This window comes from Nestor notabilis, unplaced genomic scaffold, assembly GCF_000696875.1.
Source record: "Nestor notabilis isolate BGI_N333 unplaced genomic scaffold, ASM69687v1 scaffold29263, whole genome shotgun sequence".
In the NCBI taxonomy this organism is placed as follows: domain Eukaryota; kingdom Metazoa; phylum Chordata; class Aves; order Psittaciformes; family Psittacidae; genus Nestor; species Nestor notabilis.
In genome coordinates, this window is record NW_009921039.1 from 7,927 (window position 1) to 25,236 (window position 17,310).

Consider the following 17,310-nt stretch of genomic DNA (forward strand, 5'->3'; position numbering starts at 1 on the left):
GCTTTTTTTATTTAAAAATAAAATAACCCATATGATAAGCATGGTTTTATGCAGTGTGGTTTGTCTTTCCCTTACAAATGACTCAAAAACAAAATGAGGCTTTTCTTGGAACAAGCAGAAGCAATTCTTAGTTAGGACCACTCCTATTTAAATGTTAGTTTCCTATAGCCAGTTATTTTGATGTTGACGATGCTCCAAGAATGTTGAGAGAAGATGCTCTCTTAGAGCAGCAAACAGTGGCATGATTGTGGGTTTTAACCAGTGAGATTCTCCAAAGTCTCTAGGAGATCAGTGAAAAAACAAAGTTGACAAAGTAGAAATACAAGTGGAAATCTATTTTGGTTAACTATATGGTATTCTGAGGTATTAGAGGGAATGAGTCTAGACTGTAAGTGATGGCTGAGGCCAGGATGGGGGAGCTCCAGTGCAGTGGCTAGATTTCAAGCCACTTTCCAAAGCTGAATAAAGCTTTAAGTTCCAAAAATGGTTGAGAATGAGCACAACTTTATAATCTGATTACAAAATTGTGTTGAAGATGCTAGACACAAAGCTAATATTACTAAATAGGTAAATAAGAAGGCCGGTAATCTTTTACTTAAATTTATCAAAGCCAGGAAACTAAGGATCAAATACATTATATAACTTTAAACCTGATGGCAAAATTAAACACCTTCCCTGGGTTCAGCTACAGCAGTCATTTTTTTTCTCCTTCTTAGTAGCTGGTGCAGGGCTGTGTTTTTGACTTTCAGCCTGGGAACAATGCTGATATCACCCGTGTTTTCAGTTGTTGCTAAGTAATGTTTACTCCGACCAAGGACTTTCTCAGTCTCATGCTCTGCCAGGGAGGAGGGGAAGCCAGGAGGAAGCAGAGGCAGGACACCTGACCCAAACTGGCCAAAGGGCTATTCCATACCACAGCACGTCATGCCCAGTATAGAAACTGGGGGGAGTTACCCAGAAGGCCCAGATCGCTGCTCAGGTCGGGCTGGGTATCGGTCGGCGGGTGGTGAGCAATTGTATCCTCTCCCCTTGTTATTTCCCTTATTATTATTGGTAGCAGCAGTTGTTTGTATTGTACCTTAGTTACTGGAGTGCTGTTATCTCAACCCGTGGGAGTTACATTCCTCCGATTCTCCTCCCCATCCCTCCAGCTGCAGGGGGAGGAAGAAAGGGGAAAGTGAGCGAGTGGCTGCGTGGTTCCGAGTTGCCAGCTGGGCTTGAAGCACAACACCACCTCATTCTTGTATTTGTAATGTTCGTGTTGCTCTTGTTCAGCACTTCATCTGCGTTAAATTATTGATGTCTTAGGAGCTCATCAGAAGTATTCTAAGTTGAGAGGATCCTGTTGCTCATGGAAACTGTATGTGCAAAGGCTGTAGTGCCTCTAAGAACAGTAAGCATAAAGAACTTTTTCAAAACCAAGGGAGCTCATAAACGTGCTTCTCTGTCAATTACCTTTATTAAGTAAACTTTTTTTAAGCATAATCACCTAAAATAGAGTTTATGCTATATGATGGTTTCTTTAAACATCCATGGTAGGTGTAGGCTTTCGTCTTTAAACTAAAAAAATAGCTGTGGTTCTAATTGTGTTCTTGTTCACCTGCTCCATGGAGTAAGCTTATTCATGCATGTACTAAACGCAAATAGAAAATATCTGCTGAAACCTAGAGTTGATTTGATTCCCCCTCAAATGAAAAGTAACAAATTAGTCAGTTTGTCTCTTAGTCAATTTGTCACTTTGTCTCCAGCTGCTAGTCCTTGGTGATCATTAAAAGAAAATCACATATCATTTTCCTTGAAGGGAGTCATGCCAAGTTGTTTCAAAAGCTGTGTGAGAAGTAGATGCAGTCATTCCTAATTGTTGGCCAGTTCTCGGTGTTCAGTTGTGGTCCTCCCTGATGCCACAGGTGTCTGCTGTGAGGCCACAAATACCTTGCTTCCAGTGGTAAATGATCATAGCAATGGGTGAAATCAGGGACTGTTTAAGGTAAATGTGAAGGAAGATAACTTATTTGCGGTTTAGGTAGGCATGAGCAGCTCACTTCTGGAACTAGGCTGGAAATACTGGAAATACTTCTCCAGCAGGGATGAGTATCTGTGATTGAGCTTGAGGTAAGAGCTAGGCAAAAGATTTAAGTTCTCTAATAAGGGTTACTCTGTATTGAAAGCCTTCAGTGTTTGCTCTTTGTCACGTGGAAGTGTTATAGATGCATTTTGTTTCATTTCCTCAGTGTGGGTGCTGGAAGTTACAAGCTCACCTGCTGACTGTTCTGCACACATGGTTGAGCTTCCTAAGTCTGTAAACAGGAAATAGTACAGGGATAGTCAGGGTGCTATTATAGTAGTTGTCAAACGTATGTTAAAATAAATTAATGAATAGATAGGCATGCAGAGAAGTGACTAACAGTTTTATAACAATTTTTGTTCCTACTAGGTTTTCTATTTTGCTTTCCAGTACTAGCTTTTTGGATTTTTCTGTGCTACTGGGTTTGTTGCGCCTTTTGATTGTACATTTTTAACAGGATTTAAGAGCTGGTGTGGTTTTTTGATGTTATTGTGTTGGGTTTGTTTTGTTTCTTTTTAAAAATTGTTGATGGCTTATACTCTTCTGTTAAATATGTAGCCAATCCAGCAACACAAGAAGAGTTGGTCAGTCCTGAACATGAGGTTTGTACACCATCTCTAGACATCGGCATAGGTTTTTCTAGTGTAGAAAATGCTATGGAAGTTTCCAGTGCTTTCAAGTCTTTTTTAGCATATGGAGAAAACAAATGGGAATTCTTAGGGGGATGCACTTATAGGTGAATTTTGCTTAAGGTAATGACAGGAAATGAAAATCTTATTTTTGAACTCAAAGAAATCTCTCTGTAGAGGAAATGGGTTAAAAGTTTGAATGTTCTCTTGGCAACTAAATCTTGTTTTCTCCGAGAGAAACCTGGTGAGCTTATGTGAATAAGCAATCAATCTTACTGATGTATCTTGCCTTTAAGTATGTCAGTACTTCCACACAGATTCCAGTACACAACATCCCTTACAGAAGATAATTTATTTCTAATTGTTTTGGTGTGCTCTTTTTAGACTTCTTTATAGGTTCAGGCAGGGCTATTTCTGTATTGAGAGAACTTGAAGAGTATCTGTCAACAGGTTCCCTATTTTGGGAGTAAAGTAGTATTCCATAAATGTGAGTGGATAGGATATACATAATGGAGCCTGAAGCTCTGTATTGGAAAAAAGGCTTAATTGTCTGCAATCAGACCGCTTGCAATTGTTATACTTAGGAATTATTACATGTTCCTGACAGAGGAAAGTCCAACTTTCTAGTGAGATTTGTAGGAAGGTCACTTTTCCCCTTAAAACTTTAAGGTGATTTTCATGAGTAATTACTTTTGGTTATATTGTGCTTTGGAAGAATCTGGCAGCTGCTTTCGAGAATTCCAGCTTCCTAAGCTGGAAAGTTAATAGCCTTTTTGCTGTGTTCAAGAATGTGCTTTATTCAGATCTATCAGTGTTTCTGGGTATATTCTTCAACTGTTAAGACTTTTTTTTTTCTTATGGCTTTTGGGGATATTTTCTATATAGGAATGCTGTGAAGATTTTAACAGACTTGTTTCTGATAGCATTCTTGCCTTTTGGTAACTGCAATCTACTAAGGGAGTTGCTGAGTTTAAGCTTTGATACTATTAGCAGATACGTTCTTTTACTGGGATTTATGTGATGTCCCCTGCTCCTTGACCAAGGCGAGGGGTGGAAGAAAAAGTAGGATAGAGTTTGGTGTGAGGTTCAGGATCTTCAGGCTCCCCTGTCCCTGTAACAGACTAGCATTCTGGTCTGAGTGTGTTTTTAAATGCTTGAATACATAGTCTTTTAGTGTAGATTATGGTTAATGTTGTGTAGTTGTATAGTAGCAAAAGGGAACTGAATTCTCTCAAGTGCTGGAGAGAAAGAATTCAATTTTGTGTAGTGCCTTTCAAAAACATTCAGGACAGAAATGCCAGGGTGGGCTTTTGTTTGTCTGGATGCGTGAAAACCAAGGAGATAGCTGGCTTAGTCTAGAACTTACTGCCCAGTGATAACTCTTGGGGGGTGTTGGTGGGCATGACTGAGGGTCTTGCTTTTTCTGTGTAACTGAAGTGTCTTGGGTTTGCATGACAAGGTTTTGGTAGTGGAGGAGCTACAGGGGTGGCCTCTGTGAGAAGCTGCTAGGAGCTTCTCCCATGTCCAATAGAGCCAATGCCAGCCGGCTTCAAGGCAGACTCGGGTTCAAGAAGTTAATGAAAAACTGCCTCCCATGGAGCAGGTTAAGAGTGTGAGGAGAGGAGGAAGTGACAAAAACAATGTGTGATGAAGTGACCACAACCACCATTCCCTGTTCCCCTGCACCCAGGAAGAAGGGGGGGGAAAAAAAAATCGCCCCCGCACGAGAGAAGAGAGGGGGGGGGGGGGGAGGGTGTTTTGAGATTTGGTTTTATTTCTCAATGTCCCACGCTAATTTGATTGGTGATGAATTTATTTTTTTTTCCCCAGAGTTTGTTTTGTCTGTGGCAGTAATTGCTGAGTGATCTTGTGTCCCTATCTCCAATCCTGAGCCTTTTGTTATGTCCTCTCTCCTTGTCCAGCTGAGGAGGGGAGTGATAGAGTGGCTTTGAGGGGTACCTGATGCCCAGCCTGAGCCAACATACCACATGCAGGGCTTTTCCCCGCTCCCTTCCGCATTAGGATTCTTACAGGTACTCCTTACACCTTATTTGGAGCATGAGGGTACCACAGAGAGATGCATAGCAGCTATAACTTGGTGTGTAACTGATATGCCTTACTGCTTTATAGCCAGAAAAAAAAAAAAAAGAGAAGAAAAATCCATACTGCTATTCTTTTATGGGAGTTATGGGAGTGGCTTACAAGTATATGAGTAACATACAGTCTTGAGCAAAAATGTTTATGCCTTTCCAGTATGTGCTGATTGAAACCTCAGCAGAGACATTGTTAAGGAGTATGGCCTTTTTAAAGCCAAAGAACAGCCAGCCAGACTTGAGCATTGTTCTTCAGAGTAGATTTCTAGTTTCCATTAAAAAAAACTGCCCTTCAAAAGAAATCTTGCTTAAACTAAACCAGCTAACCATAACCTGAAATAGTAATTATAGTTCATAGAGAAGCAAAGTAATACTATGTCGTGGTTTAGACTCAGACAGTAGGTAAGTACCACACAGCTGTTCCTCACACCCCCACACCCCCCCGCGATGGGGATGAGAATTGAAAGAATGTGATCCCCACGGGCTGAGATAAGAACAGTTGAATAACTAAAATACAATATAATACTAGTAATGATAAAGGAAATAACAAGGGAAAAAAAAATATAAAACCAAAAGAGGAAAAGGGGAAAACCCAACAATAAGCACAAGTGATGAACAATACAATTGCTCACCACCAGCTGACTGATACCCAGCCTGACCCAAGCAGCAATCAGTTCCTTCTGGCTAACTCCCCCCAGTTTATATACTGGTCATGACATGCTGTGGTATGGAATACCCCTTCGGCTAGTTTGGGTCAGGTGTCCTGTCTTTGGTCTTGTGCCCCTCTTCACTGGCAGAGCATGAGAGACTGAAGAGTCCTTGGTCTGGATAAGAGCTACTTAGCAACACCTAAAACATCAGTGTGTTATCAACATTGTTTTCAGACTAAAGCCAAACCACAGCACTGCACCAGCTACTACGAAGAAAAATAACTATCCCAGCTGAAACCAGGGCATACTGACAACATCAGGCTTAATTTCTGCATAGATACTGCAATACAGTTAAGGCTTTTATACCACAAACAGCTGTGAGTCATCTGTTACTTCTGGTATTTTCATGGTGACTGACCAGCTTTTAGAAAAGCTTCTGTGTGTATATGGCAAGAATTGAAGATGCTCCTATTGTAACTTGCAGTTAAGACTAGTATTGGAAAGGGGAACTGGGCATAGTCAGTGAAGGAAGTGTTATCAGGTGTTGGTATTTATAGTCGTTTTGTGGAGTTGGGGAGGATTCTTTTATTCTCCAACCTGCCAAATGCTATCAAGTGGTACTTAAGGATGGAGGTGCATATTACCAGTACAGACGCACACATCAGCACATGTCTGACGCTCTACCAGTCTGTGCCAAGATGGTCTGTCTGTCAGTGAGTGGACAAATCGCTGTCATCTCTGTTGCCAAATCTGTTAAGGAAAGGGAGGTTAGCAGGGAGATACTTGTCTCCAGAGTATCTCTTACTGAACAGTTTCCTGAATGGCTTTTACTATTAGGGAACACTTGTGGCCCTTAACTTTCTGCATTTCAGAGGAACAAAAGAATAAAGTGCCAAACCCTTCTCCTTACTTTGGGCAATTCTTTGGCAATGCCAAGGGAATGAAGTCTTAAATGCAGTTACTTCAATGGCTTAGTGTTTTGGGAGTCTGGATGCTAGTAGTCCTTTTGAATGACATGGTGGCTTTCATTTGTCTTGTGGGGTTTTTTTTTCCTTTATTTTATTTTCATTTTATTTTATTTTTTGTGTGTGGTGGGGTTTTTTTTTTGTTTTGTTTTGGTTTTTTTTCATTTATTTTTTTGCAGTAGCTTTCGATATGTTCGTTATCCAGGTTAGTTGCTGTAGTTGGTGCTATCCAGTTGTTTGCTATCCAGTGCCAGAGCAGGATGTGTACAGGTGACTGATTTGGGTGTTTTTTTTTTCAGTTGTCCGTCAAATACAAACTCAGTTGCTTTGCTTCAAAAATGAGTTTTTCAAATAGTTGTGCACTTTAAAGCTGTTTAAACTGTAAGGCTGTGGATTATGTGATAAAACAGTAGGCTATGTGTGTTTTAATACAGCTATATAGATGCACAAATACATTGTTTTATTCAGATTTCAAGGCTTTTTGATTTTTTTTTTTCTTTCTTTGCATTCTTATTTTAATCTTCTAGTATATTTGAGAAACATTTCTCTTTAAAGGAGCAAAATGTCTGTAGAGGAAGGGGCTGTACCACAGCTGGAATGCTACATTGGTTGCTGAGTACAGCTGAAAAAGTGAAATAGCTAAGCCTACAACTGGCAGTAAAATTACATTGGTAAGCAGGATTATCCATGTATCTACTAGTAGAATAAAGTAAGTGACATCACACTAAGATGAAATCTGTTTCATCTGCGGAAGCTGGCCGTGGTTTTGTTTGCTATGTTAGAGCAGTGTGCAGATATCCAGTGTGAAATACAAACTGCACTTTTAAAAATAACGATTTAAGCTTTTAAATTTGGCAACTCTTGGAATAATGGGGGATGTTCTACAGTTACCGTAGAAATACCAGATGAGGGATGCACTTAGAATGCATAGCAGTAGGTGTTGCTAACAATGTTGAGATTTTGGGGCGTATTGATGCAAACAGGAAAACTACTAGAAAATGCTTCACTGTTGTAGCTATCTAGGTCAATGATACTGTTCGTGCCTAGGCTGCCTGCTCCTGTTCTATGTGTTTCTGCTTCAGGCAGCTGCAGTGATCTCTCTTTTGCCTTTATGCTAATCTGCCCTGTATAAATCGAGCTTAAAAGTGAATTTGCTGACCTTCAGCTAAACTCCCTGGCTTTTCTACTGTTAAATTTCCTGTAGCTTTAACTAAGTTTAGATGATTTTGCCCATGTGAAGGAGGTGGTAATGCCAGAGCTGGCAACAGCATCATGCTACACTTCAAATGTCAGCTCTGGCAGTTAGGAAGTAAAAACTTCTGAATACTGGTTCTTATTATTGCTGGTGAAATGTGCTGATGTTTTTGATTTTAGTCTTTTCTACACACTCTAGTGAATAAGTAACAGTTTTTCTAACACTTCCATGTTACAGCAGTATTGAACACTGATAAGTCATGATATATTGTAGTGTTAAGTTTCTTTTTTTTTTTTTTTCCAAGTGATTTCTAGAAGAATTTTTTAAAAGAAAAAATGTAAGTACTAAATTAGGGGTCTTACTAATTCCTGATTTGACCAGTATTGAGTAACATAGAGATTAAACTACTTGTGAAGAACTAGCTACTTTATTGTGTTTCGCTTCTGCTGGTGTCCTCAGTTAACTTGAAGTCACCTTAGCTTAACCTTATGATTTTTTTACTGTTACTGTAATATTCTTTCTGCTTGAGGATGAATTGTTTCCAAAGCAGTGTTCTCAAAATTCTGTTCTGTCCAATTTCTTGTTTCTACCAGATTTTAGAGGGTGACACATTCAGAGGATAAATTGCGGTTTAAATTTAAAATATGACTTTTTTTTCTTCCTGCTAAGTAGAAGTAATGCTACAAGACAGTGAGTGAAAAGTATAGACAAAAAAAATCTGTTAAGTGAAAGATCCAAACTGTTTCTATTTTGTATGCTTCATTGCAAGAAACTTACATGTGCAGACTGCTGGTAGCTACTTAAATAATTTAGGACTATTTTTTGAGAAGTCGGGGGGATGTTCATAGATGACCAGTAACTGCTGGCATGTAATTATGCAGTCATCTCACAGTTGATAATGGTTATAGTGTTCAGGAACCTCTTCTGTATCTTTTCATTGAACGAATAAATTTGTGCCCTTTATGAAGTTTGTGTTATGTTATTGCAATTATCAAGGCTTTCCTTATCTCTGGTACTTAATGATTATAATTTCAGCCAGGAGAACAGGGAAAGGTGAGAGCCATTAGAGCTGATGGGTTGCTGAACAGGATATTCCACAGGGACAAAAAAGAGCTATTGTCTAAAGAATTTTATTAAAATAGAGGGTGTTTGGTCTAATATTCCTTCTGTTTCTAGACCTTTGCTTAGTTGGGTGAAGTGAGGTTTCTAACCTGTGTTGTCAGGCTTTTCTCGTAGTTGGGAATAAGTCCATTCGGGGTTTTCTGAGTACTGTTTTTCTTGGCCTTAGGATGAAAGGTCTTTGGAGTGTAGTAAAGCTGTATTTGGATAGGCTTCTACAGATTGGTTGAACTGGAATTCAAGTAGTCTGGACTCTTTCAGAAGACATTTCAACATCCTAAACATGTAGGTAAACTCTGCTGCAGTGGATAGCAGCTTGCCTATACATAAGAGCTTCAGGATCCATCTTCTGTAAATGCTGGTTTAGTGTGATGTGTGAAATTCTGAGCTTCCAGATCCAGGTTTTAAACTGCTGCTATGGTACACCACTTGTCCTTTTTTGTATCAGTATTGTTTCAAGTAATCGGTAGTGCACTGTCCCTTCTCACTACAGAGGAATCTCATGTCATGGAGACCTGCTTGCAGTGCCCTTTAGCTCTTCTGCTGCTGTCAGCTATTAAAACTCTGTTGTATGGGTAAAGGCCCAATGTATGCAGAAATTGCAAATGTGCCCCAGACGACTTGTTCACATCTAGTCTTGTGTTGTAGAAGTGAATGCATCCTGGAAAAAAGCCGTACGTGATTAACTAGCTTTGACTCTTACTTATAGTCAGGAACTAATTTTTTTTTATTGTCCTAAAATCCAATTATTTTTCTTACAGTCTTCTTTATTCTTCAAAGGTAAGAAAATATATCCTTTAGTGTTTGGGATTTTTTCTTAAGTTGAATTTTATAATTAGATAATGAGGAAAATGTGAGGAAAACATACACACATTACACATTCAGGAGAGGATGTAGATGTGAGGTTTATGCATTTGACTGTGTTCGGCTTTGAGCTTCTTAGTGTGAGAAAGCTGTTAATTTATTTGAGGAAGTTCAGTGGAGGCCACCAAGGTAGTCATAGTAGGTAGCTTCTGAGGGGAGTCTGAATGAACTGGGCTTATTGAGCCGGAATAGAGAAGGGGGACTTGTTAATGATCTTACGTCACTTTTTGAAGTTTGAGAGCCAGGCCTATTTTATTGCTGTGCTACTCAGTCAAGAGAGACAATGGTCATAAACTTCTGATTCTGACAGGGTATAACTGAAACTTTGCATTAAGAGGCTCATTAAGCATTGGAACAGGTTGCCTGGAGAGGATGTGAAGTATCTCTTCAGAAATCTCCAAGACCTGACTGGCTCAAGCCTTAAGTAGCCTGGTCCAACTCTGATGTCAACTTTTGCTTGAGCAGGAGATGGGACTAGATGACTTCACAAGGCCCTTTCGAACATAGAGGGCTCTGCAATTGTGCTTCTGTAATTTCATCCTCCTCCCTCACTTGTGGCACTTATATCTTAACATTAGTACCTCTGCCAGTATTCGCCTGCCCGTGCAGCAGGCTTCCTCCAATGTGTTTGTCTTGCACTCAGGATGGAGAAATGTTCTCTATGGTATCTGTGATGTTGAAGAAAGTATCTCACCTTTGCTCTTAACAGTTCCCTGGTTGTTTTTTTTTCTCACATACGTAAGTACAGGGAGATGACTTTAGTACTCTCCATTGGTTTCCTACAAAGCAGAAGATTTCTGCCTACATAGCAGAGTGGTGCTTGGAAGATGGTGTATATCAAACTGACCGAATCAAAACTCACATTGATGTTTTGTATATTAGAAAAGTTCTGTGGTAGTCTTTACAAATAACATCTTGCAGAAGATGAAGGCTCTTGGAGTCATTGCTTTTAAAAAAAACCAAGAACAATGAACAGTAGAGTAGGCTACAAGTTCTTAGAATTCTTTTCTGGCTTTGGCAGTAAAGTAAAGCTTGGTAGAGTCGTGCAGTCTTCTGCAGTGGCTCTGTAGGTAGAATGATTTGTTTAAAGCTACCTGACACTATAAAAGCTTAAAATTTAGTTGATTATTTACTTTAGTAAACTTCAACCGTTTGAGTTGAGATCTCATCTGTCATATCTGTCCCAGGTGGACTCTTACTAAAACAAAGCAAAACCAACAAACAAACAAAACCACAAACCCAAAACCCACATGATGCACCTTCATTTGCCAAACTGTTAAATTACTTAAGAGTTATGAATTTTCTTGGCTTTCTGGATATCCCTACAAATATAAATTTCTTCCACATAACGATCCTGAACAAGTTGTAAGTGATGCTGCGGAGATGTAGCCAGACTCTTCCATGGTTGCTGCTTGCTGGAACTAAGGGGAGGCAATTGCTTGAATTTACAAAATGTAACAACCTGGTGAAATAAAGTGTGGAGCTCTTGCATTTGTCAAGGATATGGCAACTACTGCTGTTCAATTTCTCATAAAGAACTGTTCCACTAGTCTGTATCCAAGATTCGTACTAGAAAATTCTGTGCTGTAACAAAGTTGTGTTAGAGCAGATCTTTTTTCTGATCCTTTCCTCAGTATGGATTGCTTGGCATCCTCTCACCCTGCTCTGCACCTTACTTCTGATGAATTTTAGCAGAAACTTGCTGTCTGAGCAAAACTGGATTAATTCCTACTTGCTTCCATTTCCATGTGTTTTTGCTGCAGAGTTCTAGCAAAAGGAGGTTAAATTGTGTAGTTAATCTTGTCTTAAAATTGCTTTTGAAGAGTCTTTTGATAAAAGTAGGTGATTCTGGTTACCTGCTGATAGTTGTTATAGGCTCTTTAAGTCTGAGAACTCTTCCAGCGTGTAAACAGTCTTTTGGTATGGAGATTGCCGGACTGGTTTTACTTGTAGCTGAAACAGAAGAGCTACTAGTTTTACATTATCTACTAGAGGCAGTCTTACGAAACCGTTTGTTGTCTTCAGGGCACACAGCCTTTTCTGTTCATGTTGCTCAATTTTGTGTATTGCTAAACTTACTTCAAGCAACCTATAACACTGTGATTTCCTGCCCCGCCCCCCCCGCCAAACTAGACAATGGGATTCCTTTTTATTAAGTTGGCTGCATTGCTCTAATAATGTATTGTCGCTGTTCTGTCCTTTACAGTACAACAGATTCTGAATGCTCTTTTTATTTTCCAATAGGCTGGTGTTTGGGATGTTGTATCCTGCATATTACTCATACAAAGCTGTGAAGACAAAAAATGTGAAGGAATATGTAAGTCACATTTAATTGCTTAATTACATGCCTCTGCTGACATGTAACTATGAAATTTTCATTACACAGTGCAACAAATCACGAGATCTTTATTTGACTCTCTTAGTGTTAGATACACCACTTGTGTGAACCTAGCGGTAATCTTGGGATTTTGTCTGAAGGGCTACATCTAAGGTTTTTCAGACTTTTTTCACAGACTTTGCTGAAATGTGTCCAGCACACTATGCTGTATATGAATGTTCGTAGGCGGATTTTTAAACATAATCCTTAAAGTGTTAACTGCATTTCAGTGAAGTGCCCAAAATAATGCACTTTTTGGTGGGGGTAGAATAAAGGTTCCCTAATTCTGCCAACACCTATAGTATAAGCAATGACAAAATGGTTCTCAATGACCACTAAAAGAGTAGCAGCGCTATAATTGTAATTTTATAGAGCTCAGTAGGGGATTCAAATCTACCCAAGAAAAGAGTAGCTGTGGTTAATCTATCTTTTCTCAAAGAGGAGGAAAAATTGTAACTGGAGAAGGAAAAGATTTGGTTAAGGTGATGTGGAAGAAAGAAGAACAGACAAAAAAGTAACATGGAGAAAAACACAATTACTGTAGTTACTGCAGTTTAGAATTAATCTGTTAAATTATTTACTTTTCAGTGTAAGCAATGATGATTACCACAAGAATGTTACCCAGCTGCAGTCACAAGGAACTTTTGGTCATTGAGTTACTTCCCTGTTTTAAGAGGCAGCCTTTTGGCAACTAACCTATATTCTCTTGTGAACCTTGTTCTTAACTTGGCTGCCTGACTCAGGATGGAGTCAGTGCCATCACTTCAAACTTGGCAGCTGTAGCTGTGACCTAATGCTGCTGTTTGGATGTGTGATGTCTCTGCTTTATATGTGGCTGTAGTAGTAGAATGCAGTAGCTGTTGTTATTCCCCTTATATGTCTTACATTTAGTCTGATTGCTCTGTCAGGTCTCCAAAGTGTACATCATATTCATGTTTCTGGGTACAAGCTGATTAGAGCTTACTTGTGCACACAGAGCTAGTATGTGCCAGACCTAAGCTTCAGGGAGATAAAATGCTCAGATTTTTTTATTCTTACCTCTTGTCCAGTTAGCTATGACTTAGCTGTCTTTCTTGGGCATTCTTTTCTAGATATGCCTGTCATTTACACAAGAGCGGTAGTTAGGGCCTGGAAACATATTTTTCAAACTGTGTATTTTCATTTAGTGTGAAACACTGCTTTTCAGTCATAACTGGTCTTTGAGTAGTCCCTGAACTTGCAAGTTGCATCAAAATGTTCACGGGGCTGAGATGAATGACACCCAGCACAGTGACTTCCACAGGCAGGGAATGGCACTGATTCATCAGTGAATTACCACTCTATTGCTGGTTGGGTTGAATGTCCAAATAGATCTTGGGGACAATCCTTGGCTTTAATCTTCCCAGCTGGGTCAATTTTCTTTCACAGAGGTTTAACTGCAGCCTTCCAAATGGCACAGCTCTGCTGCCAGCCATATTATGGGCCAAGCACAACTTCCTTTCCAGGGTTATGTGTGGATCAGAAGCCATCTGTTTTTGTTTGCCGGATTGCAAGAGCTTTGTAACAGTGAAATTATTTACCTATTCACTGCTTCCACCAGTAAAAAAACAAACAAGAAGTTCAGATGTCTTGATTTGCTGTGTAGGTCATGATGCAGCAGATTGTTCAAAGTTTATTTCAGGGGGCAGGAAGAGTTACTTCTGGTTTTGGCAATTTAAAAGACTTACAGATTTTAGTTCTAGAAATTAGGATCTGTGCCTTTTAAAAGATGTATTTGTTCTTGTGACTACCCTGGGTTAATGGCGTTGACTAGGATCTTCTGAGGCTTTTTTTCACTGTGTTACACCAAAGTGCTTGTTATAAGCCTCTGAAATGTACTTTAGAAGTCTGAACCACCAGTCTTCTCAAATCCCAGCTTCAAAGTCCTGACTTGAAAAGATGTGCTTCAGCCAGAGCCAAAAAAGATGAGCTTAACGCTTGGATGGTAGAAAAAAAAGCTCAACAAAACAAATTGTAATTGCTCTTTCAGCATAAAAAGCAAAACTCCATCAAAGCTTCTCTAACTTCATCTTTAAGAGTTAAGTAGATGATAGTCTTCTGGGCAGTATCAAATAGGACTTTCCATTTTATTTGTGGTTTTCCTCATGCTGTATGAAAACCATGTAAGTCACTCAGGTTGTTGTCAAGGATACTTTGGTACCTAATGCATTAGTTGTACTAGAGTATGATCTGATTTGTATTTTTGAGAATCTTTGCCCAGACCTCAGCAGGACTCATGATCTCATGTGCCCTTCTGCAGAGCATTTCTTACTGTTCCTAGCAGCCCAAAAGAAACTTCACTTCTAGTGTTCCTAACTGGATAAATAGATGTTGATTAAAGAACGAATAACCTGGATAAAATATATTGGGGTGTGGGGGAATCAGTCTTGCATGGCATCCTAAAAATTGCATTACATCATGCTTAGGTTGATGGAGCAAGGGTGGATGTTAATTTTGTCTTTGTTCAGGTGTTAACTCTGGTTCATGGAAAGGTCACCAGTCTAAATGTCACATGTCCTGTCAGAGATGACTTCAGCTGTTGTGTAGGTTTGTCTTGGTTTATTCAAGCCTGAAATAGCTAAATCCTTTGAGAGACTGAAGTGAAGAATGTCATCACATGACTGAGTTTCTTTTCAAATTGAAATGCAGAAAAGCATTTAAGATAAATGGGTCTCAAGTTGTGACAAAGGAAGTGATTTTTAAAGCATAATGTACGGCTATGAAACAGGCAGCAGTGCAGCATTAGGTTTTGAGTACTTAAGTCCACTTCAAAAAAAGATAGCTTTAAAAGTGAAGATTACATCTAAACATCCTACGTAGGAAAGTATATATGCTCTCTCTTTTAAAAGAGGGTACCATGATTTCTACAAATATGAAGTTTAATGCTTTGTGGGTATACCAAAGAGTTAGTAGCCTGTATATCTGTATATTACAGATGAAATGATGTTAACTGTGTCTGGCTGTGGGTGATGGTTTTCTCTCTTTGTTTTTTTCTCTTTTTTTTTTCTTCTTTAACTGTTTTGGTTTTATTCTAGCATAGATAGTGTTGGAATTTAAAGAACAAGTGGGCGTTCAGTTAGTATGAATAACCAGTGGTGGTTTGCACTGACCTGTTTTGGAAATACATTGTGCTTGGCCACTGATGTCATAGAGAAGACAAATGCATGGAACTGCTACTATAATATTTATTCTGGAAGATGTAATCAGTTTAGACAACCAGATTTGAACAAATGTTCAAGGAAAATGGATGATTTAGGTAACTGCTAGAAAACAAAACTAGAACCTGTATTTTAAGAGCATTGTCTGATCTGAAAACAATGATGTATAATCTAAATCTTGAAACCAAAAAGCATATAAATGTAACCCCCTGAAGCATTAAGATGCTTACATGTGAGCTCTCCCAATAACAAGAATTTTGTGGTTCTTGTCATATGCATAGAATTAAATCTCCATGAAAATGCTTTTTTCCTGTCTTGTCTCATGTTAATACCGTAATGCTAAGCACACATGTAGAACTCAACTGCAGAGTGTAGCTGAATAATGTATATTGTGAAATGAAAGCAAAGGCTACCTGACATACTAATGCTGACTTGTTGCGTGTATAGTATGAACATGGATGAGTGTGGAAGAGAGTGAAATATCCTTCAGTGCTATAGTGGGAATTGCACTGCATACTTGTGATAATATGCTGACTCTTTGCATTGTTTTTTTTCTTATGACTGAAACTTTCTAAAGGCAAAATAAAATACGTGAAGCCAGCTTAGGTGAGGTTGTGACCCAGCCATTTCACTTAGTTTGTTGCAGCTGCTGCCAGTTCTACTTAAGACCAGAAAACCCTTACGACCTTCATAAGATTTCACTTCAAATCCAATCGATGCAGGCTGAGATACTGTTGAATGTCTTGCTCTGACAGCTCTGAACTGACTATACAGTGTGTAGTGTGTTCTTTAAGAAGGTGAAATCAAAATTCTTACTGAAGATGGTGTTCTAATTTTCAGGTCCGCTGGATGATGTATTGGATTGTGTTTGCTCTTTATACAGTTACTGAAACAATAACTGACCTAACAGTCTCCTGGTAAGAGCCTGATTTTTATGAACTCTGGATGTTACTATACTTGATTCTGATGTTTTTTAATTTGTAATGTCTTAATTTTTATAAAGAAGGTGTGCTTGTTGGTAGCCTTTTTTTTTTTTTTTTTTTCCTGGGAAGAGATCTTGGTGTATGTGAAGAGTAACATGTTTCCAAGCTTGCCATACACTGTAACTGGAAGTAGGGACTATAAAGCTTCCACCTTTCTGTAGAAACTGAATAGCAGAATGAAACTCTTATAAGGATGGACTGTAATTTCTCTATGCAGGAGAATGTATAATGCAAAGCAAGTATATGAACTGTTTCTATTTATTAAATGACATTACAATTAAAACAAATTCATATTTAATTTTTGTCTAATAGAACTTCTTGTATGTGAAGAAGCCTATATGCTAGTATGTAATTGTGTTTTTTGAAGAGATCTCTTAATGGTGATTAATTACCCTGCATTTTCTTACTGCAGTTGTTGATTTCATGCAACCTTTAACTTGTCTGTAGGTTTCCACTGTACTATGAACTGAAGATAGCTTTTGTTATTTGGCTCCTTTCCCCATATACTAGAGGAGCAAGTTTAATCTACAGAAAATTTCTCCACCCGCTTCTGTCTTCTAAAGAAAGGGTAAGAAATAACTTCTCACATTTTTAATGCCTAGTATGGAAGTACCATACGCTGAAATACTAACTGTTGCTAAATACATGATAAAAGCAGATCAGGATGTTACTGGTTTGCCAGGCACCATGAACTTGGACTAGCAGAGACAACTGCATATGACTATCCATATACATGCTTCAGTTTGACTTGCATGAGCAGACAATGTACTACTTTCTATTGACATGAGATAGCTTGGTGTTCTCTGGTCTACTTACATAGTGCAGTTTGGGAAGTCCAGTTGAGTGTAAATTATTTAGTTTGACTTTCTACTGGAATAACATGTGTTGTAGTACTCTCTGTGCAGAAGCATGAATTCAGTTTTAGCAACAACTCTTCATGTTACTATTTTTCCTAGCACAACCTAGTAATAACACTTCTCAGGACAAATGACATTGACTTTTCTTGTGTGTGAACTGACAAGATAAGAGGAGAGACTTTCTACTGAGGTTTAAGGGAATACCATTCAGGAACAGAAAATACACAAACAGAAAATAGCTGAAGGATATTTAGCTTTAGCCAAAGTGTGACAGGACCATAGAGCTGCTTAGCTCTTCTCCCATATCCTGTTTGGATGCATGGAAAGAGGGATTAGC

General features: G+C 38.8%; 1 protein-coding gene across 1 annotated transcript in view; it reads left to right on the forward strand.

Annotated features, from left to right (window-relative positions):
- Window positions 1-2,037: 2,037 nt before the first annotated feature.
- Window positions 2,038-17,310, forward strand: part of REEP3 (receptor accessory protein 3) — a 27,308-nt gene continuing 12,035 nt past the window's right edge. The window contains exons 1-4 of the mRNA XM_010010971.1: window positions 2,038-2,054; window positions 11,825-11,897; window positions 15,974-16,050; window positions 16,564-16,684. Of these exons, the coding sequence (XP_010009273.1) occupies window positions 11,838-11,897; window positions 15,974-16,050; window positions 16,564-16,684 (258 nt within the window). The 5' untranslated portion in view covers window positions 2,038-2,054; window positions 11,825-11,837. The remainder of the gene's footprint in view (window positions 2,055-11,824; window positions 11,898-15,973; window positions 16,051-16,563; window positions 16,685-17,310) is intronic.